General features: G+C 40.4%; 1 protein-coding gene across 3 annotated transcripts in view; it reads right to left on the minus strand.

Moving 5' to 3' along the window:
- Window positions 1-3,367: 3,367 nt before the first annotated feature.
- Window positions 3,368-23,418, minus strand: part of LOC140276851 (mediator of RNA polymerase II transcription subunit 13-like) — an 83,110-nt gene continuing 63,059 nt past the window's right edge. Inside the window, exons 5-31 of one of the 3 annotated variants that reach the window (XM_072371686.1) lie at window positions 19,890-20,035; window positions 18,576-18,782; window positions 17,535-17,699; window positions 16,820-16,976; window positions 16,606-16,710; window positions 15,629-16,285; window positions 15,087-15,294; window positions 14,208-14,286; window positions 13,960-14,081; window positions 13,674-13,749; window positions 13,280-13,497; window positions 12,910-13,088; window positions 11,729-12,651; window positions 11,280-11,459; window positions 10,938-11,167; window positions 10,628-10,826; window positions 10,218-10,503; window positions 9,879-10,131; window positions 9,596-9,784; window positions 9,273-9,496; window positions 8,819-8,961; window positions 8,170-8,328; window positions 7,541-7,705; window positions 7,126-7,289; window positions 5,534-5,698; window positions 5,212-5,321; window positions 3,368-5,051 (exon numbers count right to left, since the gene is read on the minus strand). In XM_072371686.1, the coding sequence (XP_072227787.1) occupies window positions 4,919-5,051; window positions 5,212-5,321; window positions 5,534-5,698; window positions 7,126-7,289; window positions 7,541-7,705; window positions 8,170-8,328; window positions 8,819-8,961; window positions 9,273-9,496; window positions 9,596-9,784; window positions 9,879-10,131; window positions 10,218-10,503; window positions 10,628-10,826; window positions 10,938-11,167; window positions 11,280-11,459; window positions 11,729-12,651; window positions 12,910-13,088; window positions 13,280-13,497; window positions 13,674-13,749; window positions 13,960-14,081; window positions 14,208-14,286; window positions 15,087-15,294; window positions 15,629-16,285; window positions 16,606-16,710; window positions 16,820-16,976; window positions 17,535-17,699; window positions 18,576-18,782; window positions 19,890-20,035 (5,842 nt within the window). In that variant the 3' untranslated portion in view covers window positions 3,368-4,918. Of the gene's footprint in view, window positions 5,052-5,211; window positions 5,322-5,533; window positions 5,699-7,125; window positions 7,290-7,540; window positions 7,706-8,169; window positions 8,329-8,818; window positions 8,962-9,272; window positions 9,497-9,595; window positions 9,785-9,878; window positions 10,132-10,217; window positions 10,504-10,627; window positions 10,827-10,937; window positions 11,168-11,279; window positions 11,460-11,728; window positions 12,652-12,909; window positions 13,089-13,279; window positions 13,498-13,673; window positions 13,768-13,959; window positions 14,082-14,207; window positions 14,287-15,086; window positions 15,295-15,628; window positions 16,286-16,605; window positions 16,711-16,819; window positions 16,977-17,534; window positions 17,700-18,575; window positions 18,783-19,889; window positions 20,036-23,418 lie in introns of all 3 variants that reach the window. The other 2 variants (XM_072371685.1, XM_072371684.1) reach the window with 2 other exon arrangements.

Raw genomic sequence — 23,418 nt, forward strand, 5'->3', positions numbered from 1 at the left:
TTGTAATTGCTGTTGAACTCACATTGGATGGTGAGGACCATGACCTGTACCACCCACAGCTCATGCACAGCCCTGAACCCTCCTTGACCTGGCTGGCATACCGCAGATCATGCAGACACAGGACCTACCACATTGTCCATCCCCCACATGACCGCTGGCTAAAGGCTGCCATGACAGACAGTAGACAGACAGCGAGTAATCCAAGCAGGGTGTGTGTGTGTGTGTGTGTGTCTTTGCTTCTCACTTTAACCCTTGAAAAATAAGCAGCGTTACAACCATCTACAAAGCAGTGTGAAGCTACAACCACCAGCTGCCTCCACTTCAGAGGGAGAGGGCATGTCAAAACAGCACATGGCTCTGCCCTGCCAGTTACACCCGCAAAGTGGAGCAGTCCCACAGGTCATCTGCAGTGACAGAATGGCTGCAGCATTGCCCCTTGATTCAACTTCTGACTGTTGATACTGGTTTTTTTTTTAATACTGTGAGACGACATGGTCTTTTTTTTTTCTTAATACATTCTGCGAAATAACTTGGTCAGCATTTTGATGAAGTCTGACTTGCACTTATTGTTTCTTCTCTACAGAGATTATTTTGGTAATATTTTGTACCGGTGCAACCATGAATCAAACAGCAACAAGGCCTTTTGGGACCCTTCCATGAAGAACTTCTATTATGTAGTTTTGAATTCAGGTTAGTTGTTTGTGTGCATCTTTATAGATTTACAACTGCGATTATTATGTAGTTATGAGAGGTTTCCCGTTTTGTTTGTGACTCATTTTGAAACATGCTTGCCATCTCCATCAAGGAACCGTGGTTTTCATTTATAGTGACCAGTAGCTTGGTGATTATCCATCAGACCATGACCCTTTATGCGGATCCAGGAAGTCTGCAGCTGGTTCCAAACATATCATATGTACGAATGATGAATTCTGCTGTGATTTTGGGAAATGTAAATGCTGCAACCTTTATTGAATCCTTTACCAGAGCTTAACCTCATGACTTGGTTTTCACTCTGACATACACCATCAACAGTGAGTCCTGTTATGCCTAGTTTAATTCAACAAGGCACAGTTTATATAATAGTGAATTTTGTGCTAATGGGACCTTTCAAATCACTGCACAGTCTATTAAATCTCTATGGTTGCCTTAGAAAAGAGGGATTTCTCTTTCACTCTGTGCTGTATCACATTATGGACATGGAGTTGAATCTTTTGACTTTGCATTGTCTAAATTTTACAGTAAAATGTTTTCATTGCCAATTAGTATTCAGTAAATTATACATTTTATAACAGTCTGTTTCATCACAACATTCTTGAAATGTAGGGCTTTTTCAAGCAACCTTGTTCTCTTGTGTGATGTACCGTTGGCAACAAAGCAGCATAAAATGTAATTGACTTCTAATTGTGTTTACACTAATGCTATGTCAAGGCAAACCATGGCCTAAATTGTCCGGTCTGTGGGCCATTTGGCTGCAAGAAAGCTCTTGGCAAGCCACATAACAGGTGAATGGCCGTGGTCTAATAGGCCATCTGTGGAAAACACATTGCAGTCAATTAAGAGTCCACTTCCTCCAGTTGTGATGGCCATTAGACAGGCCCACCACGACAAGTGACTCTTCACTGGCTTTTACTCTTTAGCTACCCACTCCTTTTCATTCGCAGTGTCCTCGAGCTGCCCAGTCCCTCAACTACGTTCTTTTTTGTCTAGTTCGTTGTCCACTGGGGTTTTTCTAGGCGCTTTGGAGATGCAGTTTTCCACTCAATGATTTAATGTGACCCTGAGGGTCAAATAAAGCCTCCTTCAAAGCTCTTTTTCTCTCTTGTCTTCACATATTCTCATTCCCATTGCATCCTACAAAAAGAGGATTGCACTTACCTCCCTTTGAGAGGACATCCTTTAGAATCATTACATGTACACAAAAGACCAATTTAAAAGTCCTCAACATTTGTTAGACAAATGGATTTACTATTTTCCATGCTGCATGTAGTCATTCACAACCATAAACTCCCTTACAGCCCCCTAGCAACACGCAGACACACACACACACACACACACACACATGGTGACGGGTAACTATTCTTACCTTGTACTAATATTGAAATCATCAAAGACAGACAGCATTCCTGTGAGTTCATAAAAATCAAACATCAAACGTGCCTCTGTGACCTGCAGCTTCCAGCAGTCCTCGTGATGACTATAGTGTGAATGTGACACTCCCTGTTTCATAGCCCAGTGACTTTTCTTTCGTCAGTTAGTATTTTTCACGTTCACTCGTGTCATCTGACACAGGTAAGTGCAGAGAGAGCACTTCTGTAAAGTGGCAAGATTTCTATACTGTTTTGCCTTTCTCTCTGCTCTTTATGGAATTAATCAGCTCATGTGTTTGCGGGGGTGAGTCGAAAACACGCTTTAAAACAAGACTATCCTGCTGAGCAAGAGGGACAAAAGCCCGGTGGAATAGTCACTCAGCAGCAACATTCATTATTTTCATTTGCTCTTATAAACCACTCAGTAAACACTAGTCTCCCTTAAAGGTTGTTATTTCCTCACTCAGTCTCACCCACAAAGAAGGCTGCAGCAATTGCTGTTGTGGCAAAGCCTGAAATGTAATCTCCTCAGATGTTGTAGGAGGGAAGACAGATGTTGAAAAACAGGGATTCACACCTCTTGACAGCTGCATAATGAGAGGCTTATCTACCTTCTTGCACAGCTTGTTGTGCGGCTTTACCAAATGTCCTTACCGCACTTCACTTTTATGTTGGAGTGTTTGCGTTTACTTGAAGAACAACATGCAGTGTTTCTGTTTCTAAGAATGAGACATACAATGATGTAACTTATTGATAATATTGAAAAGAATAAACACAAAGTACTGAACTTGACCTAGATCTTGAAAGGTATAAATGATATTGTCATCAAATAATCAAACAATAATGTAATATTAATATATGTATCCTATGCTTCGGATGAAAGTTTTACTATGAACAAGAAATCTGTGGCATAAAGTAGCATAAAATAGAATTCTGCAATCCTCATGTGGCTTTGCATAGTATATAGAGAAAACTCACCTTCATGAAAGTATGGACTTACATAATTATTATGTAATTCCACAAAATAGGATTAGAAAAAAAAAGCTTTGAGAGCAATATCACAGATATTACACTAAAAAAAAAAAAAAAGGTTTTGTTGCAATTTAAATCCTGTTTTTAGTTGAAGGAGAGTCCAAAATCTGTTTTATTAACGGGAAGGTTTTATCTAAGCAACATCTCGTGTGAAGCTACATTAAAAGATGTTAAGACAGGCTTTTATTGGCACAATATGACAATGGTTGTGCGGCCTTTTGTATCAGAAACAGACACTCCGCCCAGCATTGTTTTCAAGAGTTTTAATAATTTACTAAAAAAGAGTGTAAAAGTAACAGATCACTCCCACTAAGGTGGATCTGTTTGATATTCAAAGTAATGACAGATGTAACAAACATTTGCACTTGTCTGTACACTTGTGTATACTTACTTGGCAACTGAACCTCTTGGCTGTAATTAAATGAGATTCACACTGTACTGTATACTGCATATCAGAAAAAGATATGAATTACTTTAAAGTAGACCAATCTGCATGAAATGTACAGCTCAATGAAATACCAAAAGAACACATCTGAAAAGTGTATATACAAACATGCTGAGACTCTAACAAAGAACAGACTGAGGGAGGCTGAAGAGACAGGCCTTTCTAATGTTTGCTCGACATCATTCAGGAAAGCCAATGAAATAAAACGTCCTTCTTAAATATTTGATAACCTTGAAATTTCACGGTCTTTCATCATTAAATTCAAGTCCTTTTTTTTTTAAAGCAAATTAGGAATACTTTATAAATATACAGTATAATGTATCTGCGGCATCAATTTAATTTAAAGTCATTAAATAAAAAAAGGTTAAATTTCCGGTATGTGTAGAAAACGAAAAAAGAACAAAACTGCATCTTCTCTGATAAATGTTCATAATGTGCCCACCTCTAAAGAGTCGGCTAGGCCCACCCCTTTATCATTAAGTGCCTGCTTTGAAGAGGTAATATATATTTATGTATATACATTTATATATATTTATAGTCATATATATCAAATACTATGACATGATATAATTTGTATAAATATGGCATTTTTACAATTGCATTAAATTGACAAATTTCATTTAATATCCCAAGACGATCAACAGTCAGTTGGGGAAAAGGCTCTGTTTCTTGTTTTCTTGTTTTAAATATTAAAAATAAGTCTCAAATCTTTGTAAATGTATGCCTTACATTATAAACAACACATCTCATCTGGTCTAACATTTTCCACTGTGTTCGTAGTTACAACACTTTGGAAGGTGACGACAAAAAGTGCCATTATCAAATGCTCCCCTTAAGAAAAACTTTCAGCAACCAAAGTCCCGAGAAGCTCAGCAGCGCAGTTCTGTACAAAAATGTAGAAACATCCTTGATGTAACGAAGCCATGTGTTTGTGTTGTCATGCCATTTTTGCTGGTTGCACAATATAGAGTCATGTGAGCCTCCCTTTTCTTTTTGTAAAAAGAATCTTACAGAGCTTCTCTGTTTATGTCATCCACAGATGCTTCAAATGTCACCAGGAGATGCTGCCCATGTGGGACAAGATGTGGCATAGCCGGATCTGTCCATTTTCCCCGTTACATGCACCATGGCAAGCAAAGAGCCGATTTTAAAAGGTACACACTCTATCGGATCCTCAAGAAATCAAACTTCACCAGCATCGCTCCTTATTTCTTACACTCCAGTCGTGGGGTAGTCGCTGCACTGTGTTTTGCAATTCAATCCATGACTGCTCAAAACAGCAGAAGAGCTCTGGTGCTCTCTGGTGGTCAGAAAGAGGCACAGGAAAGTTGTGCGTAATTATGAGTCCACATGGCTAAAGCATGTTCAGGACAGCGTTGTACATCTGGATCAGCACAGCCAGGTGGACAGGCAGGCAGGACTGGCGATCCTGTGTGGCAGGCGTACACGTCAGCCAAGACAGGGCGTTGTACTGCTCCAATACAAACCTGTGTGTAAAACATGTGCAACCTTATCAGTAAAAGTATGTTAGGAATTCTGACATTTTCAAGATTTACTTTAACTTAATCCAACTGAACACTAAATATCAGCAGCATGCCCTAATATGAGTTTTTCATTCTCAGTGTTTATTGAGTGCTATATATTTACCTGAGCACGTCAGAGGTGGTTTTTGAGTCTAAAGGGTGAGGGTTCTTCTTAGTCTTATCTGACACCATCTCATCTGACTGTGCTATGGAGATGTGGTGGTGGAGAGAGGCCTGAAGTGAAGAAACACAGGACACAGTGTTAAATACTTAAGCTTGACTATGGAGAGAAGTTATATGCCGTCTAAATCAATCAAGTAGTCTAAGTACTCCTGAACAAATTCTGGATCAATCCAATAAATCTGTACTTCTGCTCACCTCTGTGTCTCTCACCCAATGTTAAGACACAAGCTTCACCAGACCTACACACACAGAGTTTTGAGTACCTTGAGGAAGAGTGGGCACTGGCTCTCAGCTTGCGGGCACGAAGCCCAGAACCAATGAGGAAGCCCGTTTGCTTGTGCAGTTGAGACGTAGTAGCCCAGAGCCAGCGGCTGCTGCTTCAGCTCCTCTGGAGGGTTGTCCCGGGACAGCAAGCGGTCTCCTTGGCTCTACAGACACAGGACCACGCCATCAAATTATTATTGCCTTCAATGCAATTCTTGATTATGGCCTTCCTTAATACAACCATGACATTTTATATTCAAATTAATATGTGACAGCATCAAGTTTTAAAATTGGTTGTAAAAGTTAACAACACTGCATATTTAAGCCATATAGAAATCATTTTCCAGCTGTTCAGTAACTGCCACATCAGATTTGCTTCTTATTATTCAACATTTTGGGATGCCTTATTTGAACTAATTATTTTCTTATTTGAACGGTTTATTGTAAAATATAGAGCAGTTTTTAAGATTGTTTTGCCTGACAAGTATGACCTACATAAGAAAGAGTGCAAATTTGTGTTTATATATATATAAATTGTGTTTATATTATATATATATATATATATATATATATATATATTCAGTTTTATTTATTTTTTTTTTTTTCCTTTTATGATTGTAAATCAAGTTATCAGTGAATAGCAGTGGTTAAAGGAGTGATTTCTTTTGCCTGACTTTTGGTTGGAAAAGTGTTCAGAAATGATATAAGATCTCCTTACATCTACATGCATATTACTTATTTTTCTCATGAATTGTCTTTACAGTTCTTTTTTTTTCTAAATACTACATAGCCTTTAAGTTATACGTACAGCTCCAAAGATCCAATCTGAGTAGTATAAAACTAGCATTAACCGACAAGTTTTTCACTGTATTCAGTTTTTTTTTTTTTTTTTTTTAAAGAACAACACTTTATTTGGGTATCTTCCGTGTACTTGAGGTCAGTGTGACAATGATGTGTAAGCTATCTCTCTGCTGTCCAGCTATTATTCACTGCAGCTGCATCTTGCCAATATTTTATGAGGTGTATATGGTGCAGCAAAAGCTGTCAGCCTTTCTCTTGTGCCTCCAAGACAAATTCCTCAGCATCTATCATACTCCAAGTTTAACTCCAATCATATGAATTGTGGAGTGTCAGTGAAGATTGTAAAGAGGGAGCTCTCATGCTTCAAAGCACAGTATCCTATCTAATCCTGAAGAGGTACTGTAGACTTTTAGGGGCATTTGAACAACATTGTAATTAATAGCTGTCCGTAGAAAGAAAAAATACTTGGAGTCTATACTGTAGGTTATATCAAGACATTTAAATCATACTACGTTTTTAGAAGCTCTTACCAGCCAGCTCTGCTCCATTTAGCAGAATTATCAACAAATACAAATTAAACAAGTTCTTTTTTATCTAATTTAATTTAGAAGAACAGCAATCTATATTTTTTAAAACATTTAGGAAGTGTCATCAGTAAATATTTGTACATTAAAGTATGTTTTTATACAACTTATGTGCAAGGGTAGGAAATTATTTTCTGTTTTGCAACAGTGAGTTGCTAATTTCAAAACTCCGTAGGAGGATTTCTTTCATCTGAACCCCGACTCACCCTGGTGTGCTGGAAATGCGATCCCATTCCCATCCCGGACGGCGAGCCCGGCGAGGGCACAGGAGATGTGTTGGGGAAAGGGTGAAGGTTTCCTGTGATCAGCATCATGTCATGGTCAATGTCATTCTCCAGTTCATCAGGAAAGGGAAGATCAAACATGTCGTCTGAAGAAAGAATGAGAACAGAGTTCAGAATGGCAGCACCATATCTCCAATCTGGACTTATCTTTTTGACAATACTATCCTCAGTTTGATGTCATTGCTTTCAATGATTGTGGATATTTTTTTTTTACAAATTAGCATTTATTTGTTAAAGAAAAGCACAATATTTGCATGATCTATGTCTTCAGACATATAGAATATTCATGACACGTATGTCGTTCATGTAGTTTGACTGTTATCCTGCAGCTCTTTACCATTAGTGTCTTCTGGAGGGTAGGAGCTGGGTGCCAGCTGAGTAGTGGCAGAAGTCGGGAAGACCAGAATGTGTGTACAGGAAGCATCCTGGGGTGTGTTTAGCTGCGACGTCTGCAAATTCAAAGCAGTGCTGCGTCCAAACACGGAGCCCATGGTCACTGCATCTGGACACAGAACAGATTAGCTGTATATTCTTTTTTATTACACTGCACATTTGAATTTGTTTGAAGTAGCTACATTCTGTTTTGCAATCTTTTTCTTTTCTTCAGTGTGCCATAAAGACTCTTTTGCACATAAAATGTTTGCAAATATATAAGGTTTATAGTCTAAAACATAGGGAGTTATTCACACCGACAGAAAACACTATCTGAAACCCTCTTTTCTTCTTTTACATAATGACATCACTATGAGACACATTCACATAATGCCTGCCTTATGGTTAATTTTGTTACAACAACGAGTGAGCAGATGCCCCCCAAATGAGTATTATAAGAACTCTTTGAATAGCTTTACTCTTTTACTGTCACTGTTTTATCAGTGGGGGGAAAAAAACAATATAATGCCCATGCGCACATATCCAGCACTGTAAATGTTGCTGTTACATACATATAGTGGATTTGCTACATACCAGGCATGATCACCAAGGACCCCTGTGGCTCCATGGCTACCAGACAGGCACTGAGAATGCTGGGAGAGTCAGAGGCAGAGATCCCACACATACGGCAAGCCTCCTTTAGCTGGCGTCCTATTGAATGGAGGGAATGCTCCCCAAGGAGTGAGCTCCAGTCTTGATGAGAAAGAAGGTGCACGTGAGAGAGAGGTACCAAAAAGAACGGATCCATTTTTTTTTTAAACAAATCAAGCAACCAAAATACATTAGATAAAATACAGAATACAATATAACAAGCTACGGGTGAACTATATTAGAATTCAAGAATATTTATATTGGTATGCACCTGTCTATTCAAAGCATTGTATCTGTTATATAACTGGATATTAAAAAGCTGATAAAGGCCATGCCAGGAAATCATAAAATCTGATGGGCTGGGTGAAAAGATGAGTCTTAGTCTTTGCTGAATCATAGCCAAATTCACTCTGACTCAAGTTTAAACCAAAAACTGAGTGTCACATTCAGATCTTTTCAAATTAAGTAAGGCGAGTGATGTATACCAAATGAACATACTAAAGTAATTTTGATCCATTTTAGAATAGAGGGTATATAATCATAAATTGCAACAAACAAGTATATAGGCCAATTTTCTGAAGGGCTTACTCACCTTTAAGCTCCCCGTGGCCCAGTCTGCCTAATCGACCAATAACAATCCTCCAAGGCAGTGACGTCATCTGAATGATGCCAATACACCACTCCCAAAGTTTCTGTAGTCCAATCTTCCTGGCGGATACCTTTGAACGCCTTGCCCTGAATTCAGAGGGAAAAAAGCATTATTTCACATGAGTCATATCCTTTTCACATTTTGAAACAAGAGTGCCACAAGTCTGATGAATCTCTGCCAAAACCAATCCCCTGTTTTGAAAACCAGTAATTGTTTCCAGATCCGTACCAAATCTAAATGGGTTCCTCCTTTCAGAATCTGTTTATAGTTTAAAGTACTGTGTATTTATCTTAGCATTTATTTAAAACAATCTTCTTAAAAATAAAAAAAGCTGCGCTGACAACATCCTCATCCCACTTCACCTCTGTTATTACGGATACAAACAATAATTTGTCACCTGTTGGGAACATCAATGTTGATAATGCAGGTCTCCAGGAGCTCCCCCTGCTGGTCAGTGCAGGACACCAAAATCCAGCGCTGATCATGTGAAAGGCAGTATCCTACAAAGAGCACATTGTATTTTGGAGGGAGTTCTGCCCATATCTCTCCTTGTTCTGGCAGCTTGGGACGGGTCGGGCCAAGAATGAATGGTGGAGAGTACAGCTGCAGCGGGCTGGGATGCTGAAAAAATATCAAATAATGTAGACATAAATTATAATTTGTTTAAGAATATGACAAGAGTTTCTTAAAGTTAAGAAATCATAAAACGCGCATGCTTACCTCTGGACTCTTAAGTACTGAACTGACAGTGGACGCAGGTCCAAAGCCAGTCAGAGACTTGATATGTGTTTGCTGGGGTAGCAGTCGTCTGCACTGTGAGTAACAAGAGAAAGCCAGGGAGCGAAGGTGTTGTAGGTACAAATGGTTCTCTCCACTAGCTGGCTGGAGAAGATATTGGCATGGCACTACCTAAAATACAGAAAAAAGTTGGAAAAAATTATGACAACTGAATTTTGTTTAATTGTATCTGATTTAGTGTCAATCAATCAAAGAATTTTTTTACCTGTAATACCAGTGCAGGTCTCATTGCCTCAGGCAAAGTTTGTAGCATCTCTGTGTAACAGCGAAGAAGCCCTAGTAGCCAAATGCAACCTGACTCTACCTCTTCACCCTCTTCCTCGTCCCCCCCTTCATTTCTCATTCCACTTGGGCCAAGAAATGCGTCCACAATGTAGATAACAATAGCTGGTGGGTTAACATGGCTGTCCGCTGAGTCAGCCACAGTGGGAATGCCAATCCTTGACTGCTCAGAGGTGCTAAAGAGAAAAGAAGTTTTACTATATGTGCATCGATTCAAACAATACTTGAAATGTGGTCATTTTTCTGTGGGATTCAGTCTTACAGTTCAGGGTTTTCTGCTGGTGTGTCGAATGATGTGGAACTAGGTGTCCCTTTGGAATCGCCAGATCCCCCTTGGTTTGTCTCCCCCGTCTGGCCTGAGGTGGCTCCAGTTGGGGTGGAAATATTTGCTGCATTTGCGGCACCTGGAGCTTGTTCTCCATCAGCAGCCCAAGATTGAGGCTGCCCAGAAGATGCAGGCTGAGCTGAAGAGGTGTTGTTTGTCGGAGGCTGGGCTTTGGGAGGTAACAGAAGACTGCTGTCCAAAGGCAGGACTGAGAGCTGAGGACCTGAGAGAAAGAAAATAATTTGTTATTTTTCATACATAGATAATAAAATAAACACAATACAGTATATATATATAGATTCCATTAGATAAGATTGGATTGGATTATTCTGTTTACTCATTCTAACCTAGCTGTTGTTTGCAAGTATAAGCATAGAGTTTAAGTTTTCCAAGGTTGTCATTGTGTTGCTGTCCAGCCCAGGGTCCAGTCAACCACTGGTCCACATCTAGCTCCTCAAGCTTTTCTGGTTCCACTTCCTCCCCCACACGCACAAGGCCATCTCTGGACACCTTGGCAAGAGGACGGTGCTTCCCAAGGCGGCATGTCTGGAGAAAGTAATATTCTCATTAGAAAAACAGACAGAACATCCCACTTTATAATCTGTGCAGAGTTTTAGTGTTTTGTCATCGGCATTCAAGTTGAAAGTCTAAATCTACCTCGTAAACAGCACTGAGCTCTTGGAAGAAGGCTCTGCCTGCTTCCAACAGGGAGGGGCTATTTGGACACACCACCACATAGGCCACATCCCGCTGCCCACCATAAGGTTCCAGCAGCAACTTCTCCCAAAAAGGCAACGCCAGAGGAGACAGCGCCAAGAAGTCCCTCTCTCGGTCATAGCCTAGTAATACTGTGGGAATGGGCAGGGGCTCTGGTGACTCCTCCGAACCTAAGGAATTTTTCAGATTGTGATATCTTCAATCTGAGCATCTTTTTTATTTCCATAGTTTTACAAGTGGCATGCAACTGAAACCAGCATAGCAACATTTGTGTGAACTCACCATAGGAGCCTCTTCCAGCCATCTTGTGAAACTGCTGCCAGGTGAGAGGACCCTGAACATGCTGGATGTTTTCCCAGGTCCGTCCTGTTCTCTTCTTCTGGATAGCATCCTGCAGAAAAGGCTGCAAAGACAGCAGCATACGAACCATATCCTGTGACGACAACATGCTCATATTCACCACTTTGGACATCACCAGAGACAAACACGCATACACACACACGCACACACACACACACACACACAGAAAGAACACATAAAGAGATGCACAAATGTTAAAAAAGTCCTAAATACAAAAAAATAAAAGGCAGAGACACATCAAACATGTTCTTTTCATGACAAAAAAAAAAGGCTAGGAATACAATACGCTATTAGCTTTAGTGTGTCCTGTGATGTATCCTTGGATGAATTATTCAAATTTAAACTCTAGCAGTTATCATCACACTCCTTACCATTAGTGTGAGGCCAGGAATGAAGAGCACTGCTCCTGACAACAGCTAGATCCACTTTCCCTCCAGTGGGATTATCCACATACTGAAGCCCCTGTTCCAAAGCATTGTAACACTCAACACAGGCGTCACTCTCATCTGCCCACTGCTTTTCTGACATCCAGCTTTGGAGAAGTGCCCCCTTGCGGCCATGACAGGAACAGCTGAGGGGGAGATGTGGTGACGCCAGGGAGGAAATGGGCTGCGAGCATTGTTCCTGCAAAACGATCATGACTGACGGAGAGGCAGTATCCTGTGGCTGCTTGGCCCTGGAATCCACCATAGTTGGGTCCCGCCGACAAAGAGCTAGCCTCCTCTCAGCTGCTTGGCCTATCTCAGAAGTCCGACCAAATATATCCAGCTCATCCTCTAGAAAGAAACCTGTGCCATTAGCCAGCCGCCTGTTCACAATGGCACTGAAGCCACACATACAGCGGTACTGATCTTCACGGGTAGAATCTGGGATATACACCCCCACATCTGCTCCCTTGACATTCATATTGCAGGCACAGATGCAGCAGCTGTCAAAGTTACGATCCTTGAAGACACTAAGGACAGAGTCTGAGAGCAAAAGAACAACATAAAGGCTGTGGGCCTCTGGCAGAGACGGTCCTGGCCTAGCCATGGGCTCTACAGAGCTAAGAGGCAGGCTAGTGGAGGGAGTGGAGACTGGTGAGCTGAGCTCAGTACCATCCTGTTTCACAGAGCCCTGTCCTGAGCTTGCAGCATTAATCCCCCTCGGAGTGCGTGGGGTTCGTGGGGTGGGCACAGAAAAGCGTGGTGTGGCAGGAGATGGCAGTATGCCAGTAGTGGTGCTCACAGAGGCAGAGGCAGCACTCATCTGGCCATAGTCTTGGTCTGTGAGGGCGTTGACACTGGGAATGTTTCTATAAAAGACATGCATTGGAGGAGGCAAAAAGAAATAGTCAGACAGACAAACAAGATTAGTGTAACTGTCTGGGGAGTAGTTCTTAAATATCATGCAGCTCCTTACACTCAGCCACTTTTCAGACTAAAGCTAAAAAAATTAACTTCATACTTTGCATTTATTATATTGACACAAACTTCTCAAACACACGATTCTTAAAATTTCACATACTACCTGAGCCCTTTGACACAAAAGGTAGTCATGGTTGATTACTCACGTGTAGCCATCCTTGGTGAAAGCAGCATTCTGAGAATGCATGATGGTGGTGAAATGCTCCATTTTGGGCAAGAGAGCCCAGGATGGACGATAGTAACACTGTTCAGGAATCTTTAGTGGTGGAAGACTCTGACTGGGAAGGCAGGATAGTGGGGCAAACATGGAGGAGCCTATCTGTGGCTGAACAGGAAGGAGGAAGAAGGTGTACTTTGGTAATTGTAGTTTTTAGCAAACATCTCTAATCATTAGTACTCTAGTGAGTGGTAATAACAGCAACCTGGTTCAGTGAGATTCATTTATTTAAAAATACAATATCCACATTCCCTATAATGAAAGAAATTGGGGTGCTGATAGCTACAACTTCCGCTCACCTTGATATCATCTTGCCTGGGACTAGCCATAACCTCCTCCATCTCCATCCTGTACTCAGTGAACTGGGTAGAGGCTAGCGACGGTAAGTGGTCCGGCACTCCACTGGGTGCAGGGGGCTCTTGACTTGGGGTGTCACGATACGGTGTGATGGGAGAGAAGGCCGGGTGCTGCTCTAGAGAAGGTGGGGTGGGGAACATCCGCTGGAGATCTGCTACTGCTAAAAAGAGACAGACATACAGAAAGAGATAGAAGAAGAAGAAGAAGAAGAGAGTAGTTCAAAGATGTTTAATGGATTTAAGAAATGATACAATTAAAAAAGTGAATATATAAACTCATTCAACATTGAGATATTACTGAAGGCTTTTTATTGAAATATTAGAACTCATCACTCACTTGAGGGATAAGGTACATTAACTCTCCCTTCTTTCCCAACAGGACGATCTTCTGACACTGGTAGTTTGGTCGATTGCTGGTTTGGGTAAACAGTCTACAAATTATTATACAAAAGATGATTTTTATATACTACAACATTTTCTACACCAGAATAGAAACGAAAAATAATGACAAATGATAGATGATATCAAGACCTAATATTTGTGTCACTCAACTTGTTTCACTAAATAACAAGCTTGTCTTACAGTTTAAAACTAAATAAAACATGTACATTTTGATGTCTCACCACAAATTCTTCCTCATCGTCATCAAATATGTTGTCAAGATCAGAGATGTTGACCGCTAGATCTTTCTCTCTGGTAAGAGACGGATTGGCTTTAGCGGCCGCATCATCTTGACCTAAGTCATCTAAAACACACAAAGGACGTCAGAACCAACTGTTAAAGAATACTCATATGTAAATGCAGTCTGAAATGTGAACTGCACACAGTCTACTGTATAATATGTTCATGATGTTGGTGATTATAGCCCCACCTGACTTTGGAGCTGAGTTAAAAATGGACATAGCATCTTTTCCGTCAGACAGTGAACCGTTGCTGGTGATTTCTTCTCCCTTGAGGATGAATCAGAAGAAAATGTGAAAATCTTCATTCAAAACTCGGTCCAATTTCAACTAAATATAAATGAAAAAGGTATGATATATATAAAAACCTTATTACTTTGCAAAACCAATGATGTCAAATATAATTAGCTAAAATGAGACCAATTTGTCCCACAATTGCACTGCTGTGTTACGATTCACATTTTTAACACAACATGTTTGCTTTTGTGCCCTCTTTTTAAGAATATGGTTCTGTACCAAAATGTAGAGCGTTGTGTTTTCAATGTGAAGAACATATTTCTGGCCACTTGGTGGAAGCAGAGACAAATACTGACGATGAATCTGACATGTTGCTTTTAAAAGATTAAAGTACTGATTTACACACCAGCTTTCACACAACATTATTAGTATTCAGTTGGTGTTTCTTGGCAACTGATGAATTTAAGCACATAATTCAGTCTCCATTTAGCTGTTTTAGTTCTAGGCAACTGAAATATATGGTTCTTGAGTAGTTAACTCTCAGCAGCACGTTCCTAAAAAAAGCCACTAACGTTCTTTGTCTGCTGTTTAATGCTGGACAGGTCAGTTTAGGCAAGTTAATCAGAAAATGTTCCTAAAAACTGCTGTTTGTTTAAACAAAGTCAATGACAGCCGCAAAGATGTATCAGACAGCGTGTCTGCTGTCAGATAAACCATAAACTGCAGTCTTTTGGCTATAATCTCAGCTTAAAAATCAATATAAAGAAGAGCATTGCATTTGTCGTGAATCTTTACTTATAACTGCTTTGTCCTCTTAAACTGTTTTATTTTACCTTGGCCTTCTTGCTGGCTTCTCGCCCGGAACCTTTTAACCTCTTGGAGAAAGTGTACTTAATATCGCCTTCCTTAAAGTCATAGGGATCATCTCCACTCTCCCGTAGCGTCTCCACTCCCGGCTGCTCGAACACGCCCAAAGTGTGGATGTGGTCCCTCACTCTCTCCTCAGAGAGTTTAAATCTCTTTTGAGTCTGCATGTATAGCCTGGAGAAGACGAAGACGGAAACAAATGCAGCAGTAGTTTATTCATTTCATCCTTCTTTTGTGACTTCTTTTGTGTATTTATACATTCTCACATTCCAAAATAATTCACATGCTTTTATTGGATGTGTCAGATATTAACTATAATATATTAACTAAATATAACTGCAGTTATACCTTACAATGAACCCACACTTTTTATTGTTCATGTTTTGTATCTGGTTTGATTTAGGCTCAGGTGGCTATGTCCGGGATAACAAAGTCTCTTTATTGGGACTCTTAGTTACTCTTTGCTGTTCCCAAACCAAATGCTCTTATCTGTTTGCAACCCTCCTACCTTTTAAGCGAAGCTCCTTCAGTTGTTGCTTCTGTCTTCATGTCCTCTAGTTTATCAGCAGGGACTTCAGGGGGTCTGAAGTCAGTCTTATCAGTCCTGGGAGTCCTAAAGCCTCTCCACCAGCCAGCCACATTCTCCCTCTGCCTCAGCAGAGCTGTATACACAGATGTATCACTGGTAATCAATCCAAATCCAGAAGCTGCATCTGAACACACAGGCATATCTACAGGGGCATCTGGAACCTCTGGGTCCTGTATTCTGGGGTGTGGGCTGAGAGTGGGTGGAAGTGGAGACATTGGTGAATGGAGAAGGGACTCGGGGGGTTTTCTGCCATTGGAGAGGGGCTTGGAATACTTGCAGTCTGGCAGAGAGGCCAAGGGCTCCATGGGTGGCTCGAGTGCAACAAGGCCCCCAAGCTGGGGCCCTCCAGGTGAGTCCTGTTCCAAGGGGGCCTCCTGTGTGATAGACAGACGATGGTGGAAGGGAATCACAGCTGGCCTCTTGGACTGTTTGTCTGCCTTTTCAGCCTTGTCACTGGTCTTGTGTTTGGGCAGGGAGGGAGGATATAATAATGGACCAGACGACTGTGTGGGGTTGGCACTAGTCTGAGGATTGGCAGTGGATGTGTTGGTCACATTCAGCTTCTGCTGCTTTAACCTGCAGTGCAAAAGAAGAATTATTTACATAAAACCGTCTCCAGGGTAAAGTTCTCAAAAGTGTTGTAACTGAATGTACTGCTTAAACATGTTGTCAGGACCTACAGCAGTAAGACCGTTTCAATTATAGAACAGTGAATATTGAAGAGTGCCTCAAAAGTCAGTGTAAAAGCTGTAAACTATGTTGGTTTAAATGGATGCATAATGCAATGCCATCCCAGAGCAGAGTCTTTATCAAAGCATCTTTCAAATTTAAGCAGTTTAAATACTGAACACATTAAAATAATGCTTTTACTAAACAGCTTGGTTGCAGGTCTGTACCTGGAGCAGCTGCAGGGCGCTCTCGCTCCCAAATCATTGAAGTTCCATGTGGCAACTCCATTTGGCACTTCCTTACTCTGCGTTATGTCAGGTGGCTGATTTTGTCTGCAGGGAACAAACAAATCCATGAGGGCTCCAGCTCAGTTGCATTATTGCACTTATCATACAATAACGATCACTCCAAACAGTGGAAATAAATGTAGGTATATCATACACGTGCTGAGGCTGGTTGAGATAGCACTCCCTCCAGGCCTGATGGACCACCTGACATGTTAGCTTCTTCCCAGTGTGCTTTGGGCTGATGCTGGTGATCCCCATGCTACTATCTGGTGTAGGGACACTGGAGACTGAGGTCACAAAGCCACTGTCCGCTGAAAAGACAAAGGATGTAGCATATGTTATGATAGTGGAGTGAGCACAGACTTTCTAAGACCAATTACATTTAAGCTATCGGTACATATTTCAGGAGGGACGCATGGGAAAAATCATGAAAGAGGCAGAGGACTTTCTTTTTTCTTCAGTACAGCCTCTTTTTCACTCATAATACTTGTGACTTGTGAGTTTATACTCCCACTGAATTTCTCGTGGTACAGTAAATTGGATTATACCTGCCACACACACAGACACACACAAGCTTTAGACTAATGAGTGTAACTAGTGTAAACTTTCCAGCCTAAGCATATTTATAGCTATTTATTTTTCTATAATATATAAGATATGTTTTAACATTTGCTTTCTGTTGAGATGCAAATGATGTCACAGTAGCTATCATCAGCATGTTAGGAGTGAAACTGTTTAGTTGAGAACACTTTAAGTTATGGTTTAACAAAGGCTGTAGTATTCAAACTACAAATTTTCTGTGATGTTGCACCACGTGTGTACTGTATAAACTAATGTTCTGCAGGAAGGTTCGTGTGTGTATTTGTTACCAGAACAGGGCTGCTCTGGTGATGTTGGTGGAGTCAGAGGCACGCTGCAGTGGTTTGGCTCCTTATTGAGACCCTGAGCCCCAGGAACAAGTGGAGGCTGCTCCACCGGTAGGTCCCACTGGGTAATTAGCACAAAAGCAGCTGGATAGGTCATCCTTACTCCACCTATGAAGAGAAGAAAAAGGGGATTTACGGATGCGAATGGCTATAGGCCGTATTTAACTCATTCTAATTTATTTTATTTTGAACGACTGTAACAGTGTAAACAACAATGATTACTTTTTATTGTGCCTAAAATGTCATCACCACCAGTCTCTCTAGTCACAAATATTTGCAGTAGCTGTATGTGATGTTCTTATCCAATAATGCAATCTCACTGCTTTCTCACTTATTGCTTTGATGAAACAAAATCATATCAAATAAATCCTTATACACTCTCTCTTTCAGGTTCATTTTAGGCTTTCCTCTTTAGATAAAAAAGCCACTGGTATCCAAAGGAGCTTTAATTGTAATCAGGTCAAGTTGACGCTGTGGGATCAGGCTGATTAGACTGTAAGTGAAACTCCCTGCAGTTTATACCTCAGCTTCCTGACTGCTCCTCTTTGTCTGTTTTACTCTCTTGTCTCCTGCCTTCCAGTCATCTCCCCTCTTCCACTCTTAGATGTGTTAAAACAGTATGAGAATCATTGCAGTCAAAGCAACACAGCTAGTAATACCTCAAACAGCCTGGGAATCTACACACAGGCTGAGAGGAATGAATTAGATGTTGATTCCTTACTGTTTGCTTTAGTAAACATAAGGCAGTGTCGCTGTGGCCTAATGCAATTATTCATTGCTGTTTGCAAGCTGAAAGATCTCCAGTGTTCTCCACTATATGCTGCTTTATGGCAATATGAAGTAATGTGCACGGCATGGATTTCATTGTAGATTAACTCCATAGCGAAGGCCTGAAACTAACTTTTTCACAGATGTTTTTTAGACTTTGCACACTGCTTTCATTGTTATGCTATTCACTCTTTTATATGATCATTTTTACCGTACCTACAATGACCTCAACTGCCACATGACAGCTGCTATCATAGGCCTGGCCAGCTTCCTCCTTCTCATTCTCACTACTTCCTTCTTTCTGCTGGAGTACCATGGGATAGAAGTAGCTCCACTCCTCCATCAGCTTCCGTGTTGCTGGGTCACTCATCTTATAGGCCTGACCTGTTAAAGTACCACTCAGACCATATGGACTTAGTACCACTGCACAGAAGATAGAAATTGATAGAATAGATTAGAAGGAAGGAAGATGTAAAGCAGAAAAGGATCCAAGCTATGTAAGACATGAAAGCAAAAGCAAACACTTCAGTGGCCTTAAATAATTTCCGTAATGTTTTCAGGTTTTGATCTTTATATTTCTTTATTTTTTTGGACAAAGACACTCTAGCTAAATAATAATTTTTGAGATTGTGGAAGGTTCCCTTAACTTTGTCACTTATTCCATAGCTCGGTTTACATAGAATGTTAATATTTAGCCAGTTAGTAGCTTAAAACCAGAAACTTAATTATTAAATTTTAGAGGTAGAACTAAGTACACTTCTGAAGTACAATGTTGAATAACTAAGGAATGGTCCGTAACATTTTCTGCCTCCACTGTTAAAAACAGTTTGAAAAAATATTCTGTACTATTTTCAAAACTAATATATTCAATGTTAGCACTTCCAATGACTGGCAATTTTAAAAATGTCCATTTTCCATTCAAAATATCTGACTGACTTATGAACCATCGTAAACTGTTATAGATGAGACAACTCAAAAGTAGAAAAAATACAGATAATTAACTAAACTTTGACCCACCACAGAAGAAAAGTTCTGTGTATGTATTGAATCAATAATAATATACAACAACAATGTGATAGAGTACATTGTACAGCCAAACATTTGACTGAACATCAAGTCTGATTTCTATCTTTTTTTCAGTGACAAATAGAGTTCTTCCCTTGTCAAATAAAATACAAAAAACACACTATGAGCCACACATGCTGTACGTTGTCATGATCTTTCATTATGATAAATATGGACGCTGCAGTTTCTGTGATCACAGTGTGATTCCTTTTAATTTTTCTGGAAGGCAGCTACTAGAAAATGAAGGATCTTATGTATAAAAGTTGAGCAAAACATGAATAATTCCACTACAGATAACTCGGCATGTCCATATTGCAGTAAGGCCATCAACATAGTCATTCTAGAGACTTGCTCCTCTTTTCCACAATCAACCCACACTAAATTGTCACTGTAGAATAACTTCTTTTTTTAAAAATGTCATGTACATAAGCACAATAAAAAAAAAAAACGGGTTTTTGGTGTTACCCTGAACTGGTGCGGTGGAGGTCTGCGCAAGGTGGATGTGGTGCTCTGTGATGTGGTACGCAGGCTGGTGCTGGACGATCTCCACGCTTGTGCACACATTGCTCTCCCCATGGAGGAAGAAGGAGAAGGAACATGACAGCTGTTCGCTGAGGACAGACAACAGTTAAAGAGTTAAAAGATGAAATCACAGATTGACATTAACAGTGCAGAAAAAGGCTTGTGTGAAGTATATCTTCTGTGTGAGCAGACTGAGTTGATCATGGAAATATGCAGAGCAAATATGAGTTTGTACAATGAATCAGATCCCTCTCTCACTGACCATTTTAATTACATTCACAATTACAGACAATTTAATTCAACTCAGATTTAAATAGAATAAACAATACATGTGTATGCTTCATTGGAGACTAAGCAGACTTCTGTATCAGATGTTCTGAAAATGTTACACATGCATATGGCTTCCATGACACATAATGAGACATTTTCTCCAAACATCAATTCAGTAAGAACAAAGTGTATCTTTGTAAAGGCCCAACTAACCGCTACTGTCACTGATCTTCTTCGTCAGTACCCACATATGCTCCTTATTGCAGGTATAAATCCTTCTTTGTTTATGAGTGATTGGGGAAGCTACATGTTTACATATGCAACACTCTCTTTATTACACATTCTGTGCACAGTTCATCATGCATTGCTCTTTTTTTAATCATGAAAGAATAATTGTTGCGGCTTTATTGCAATCTATACAAGAGTGGGCGGCTTGAACGTCATTAACGACCTCGAAAGCTTCACTGATGTATATTTTTAATCTATAAACCTTCTTACTACCTTGGTTTATATATATCAGAATGACAATAATGTCAGCAGGTACTGTAATCGCTTTGTGATTACCCTGCTGCCTATGCAATATCCCCTTTGCCCTGAGGGAGTTGGACCTCCATTTGAGCCGTAATGGATCATCAAATTCAATAAAATGGCCAGTTCCACACTCATGGTCACAGCTAAACACAGTCTCTCTAAGCCAGATATCTTACTGTTGACCATGACAGCCTCCAGATGGCGCTTAATGCACCCAAAGGTAAAGGGAGCCAATTTTTTCTGCTTCATAAACATCCCTGATGCTCCCAGAGAAAAACATACCCTCGTGACAGCAGGTGGTTTGAACACAGGTCTGCGCAATCACAGGAGGAAAAACAAAGCTAAAGTGTATACATATGCATGCCTGCGACAAACAAGCACAAAGGCACAAGACGCCTTTACTTAGCCTCCACCCAACCACACACATACACGCACAAACACAGCAGTAGTCAGTCATCTCTGCATTTCATATCTCTACAACGGATGAGTCAAAATGCTTTCAATGTCACTGCCCTCCAACCTTGTCCTCGGTGCATCATTCCACCATATGAAGGGCTATATTTAGCTGCATGGGGGAAACAGCTGCAAGTCAAGGGTAACCGTCTGCTCTACACATATACACACAACCACAATTAACGTTTAGGGATGTTCAGCTTCTCTGATGTCATATGCTTTCATTTATTCTGAATGCACTAAAATCTCTATGCAGTCATAAGCATGAGGGCATTGACACTGGTTCAACAACTCCATCTCCCGATGGAGCAAATAACGTCTATGTTGGTCCACAGCGCGAAACACCGAGAAAATACTGAGATGTGGTTTACATCCTGCTTTGAGACAATGTCAAAGTGTGATGACTCACTATGTGACTACATTAAAATTCACCGACTTGCAATATGACCATGTAGATGTACGTAATTGTTAATTTGGCTACAAATGCCTAAATGAAGACTGGGGTGGGGGTGGGGGGACGTGATTTGAGACCTTAAGTTCAAGACCTACTCCAAATATTTTCACAGATCATTGATTTTTTAACTTCACACTCCCAAATTGTTAGTTTTGCATCCAAAATGCCAAATTAAGGCTAACAAATATTTGTTATAACCAATATGGTTCGGTCTTACAAAATATGGAGTTAGCTTAGATATTTTATTATTCGTGATTAGGGGTTCCCATCATGTCACATGGCTGCTGTCCTACACAAAACAGCAACCAATGAATATGTTACAATCTCAACATCTTAATCACTTACTGACTTACTGACTCCCTCATTTAAACAGATCAAAAAGCAGGTAATCACAATCCGAACTCATCTCTCTCTGTATCTTTTTTGTCTCAAACCAAAGACAGATATAGATAACAGGCTGGGAAATTAAGTTGGTAGCATCAATCAAATCGACCTGATACTGTGTATGAACACTGTTACAAACGCTACTCGTGAATATTATTTCAAGTATTTAATATTTAAAGATGAGGCTATGTTTTAGCTGGGCGAATCAAGCGCTATTGATAAACAAATATAATTGAAGTCAATCAAGCTGATAAGATCTATTGCATCTGCAATAAAGTGCAACCACATGCAAGTCAGGAAAAAGTAAAGGCACAAAAAGAGCATCAAACTGCAGTCTGACCCAGCTGGGAGATTGATGCTCCCTGTCCTTTTACAAAGGGCATTTTCCTGCAAAGTAAGCGGGTATGAGTGTGTGGACACACCGGGCTCCTTGCATCCTCTGGGGCTTTTGTGCTGTCGGTGTATGTGTGTGAGAACGGCAGACAGATATGTGAGGCGGCTGTGTGTGCCTGGCTGTATGAGTACAGGTATTAATAAATTAAGAGGAGTGATGGCTGAGACATGCCTAAGGGCTGACAGTACAGGCAAAGAGAAAAAAGAGAACTGACTCTGACGGGGGGGGTCCACAAGAGAAGAAGATGGAGACAGAAGGAATTAAGGACATGCCTGAGTAAGACTGAGACAAAATGAGAAAGTAGCTGGATAGAGCGGAAATTAGACAGACAGGGTAGGAAAGACTCCATAAAAAATGAGAAATGAAAGCAAAACCAGTATGAGAGAATGAAGAGGAAGTGAATTATTCAGCGCCACACACTGAAACTGCTGCACACATATCGATGAGATCAGAGTTTTAATGGGCAGCTACTGAGCACAATTTTATGGTGAAATCAATCAGGTAATATAGAGCCAAAGAACACACAGACACATCAAATACCGACTGTGATGCTTTCATTTAGTTTCATATGTACTGCATGTGTTTCAACTCTTTGCGTATTGTATTGTATATAATGTATCATACATTATGTCTCCCGTATGCCAACATCTTATGCATCAGAGTTTGTACATCGTAATGGGTGACACAAATTAATGCACATAAACGTGCAGTTTTAATAAAATTTTAACATGTACAGTACACTCGATGTGTGTCTGACTGTCAGAGACAATTAAGGGAAAGGGTACTGTGTTGAGTCCATGTAACAACATGTCTTTTCACCCCACGACAATGTTGCCAGTCAGCCAGACAGCCTGCAGGGGAGCTGGTTAATGTCTAATGTGTATCATCGGCACACACACAAGCTTCCAGAGAAAATAGTAACAGTTAACTGTATTCTTGAGCTGCTCTTATATCTGATCCAGAAGGGAAAGTGATAAGAAAGATTA

The sequence above is a fragment of the Leuresthes tenuis genome, unplaced genomic scaffold (genome assembly GCF_036924035.1).
Source record: "Leuresthes tenuis unplaced genomic scaffold, fLeuTen1.0.hap1 SCAF_19, whole genome shotgun sequence".
Classification (NCBI taxonomy): domain Eukaryota; kingdom Metazoa; phylum Chordata; class Actinopteri; order Atheriniformes; family Atherinopsidae; genus Leuresthes; species Leuresthes tenuis.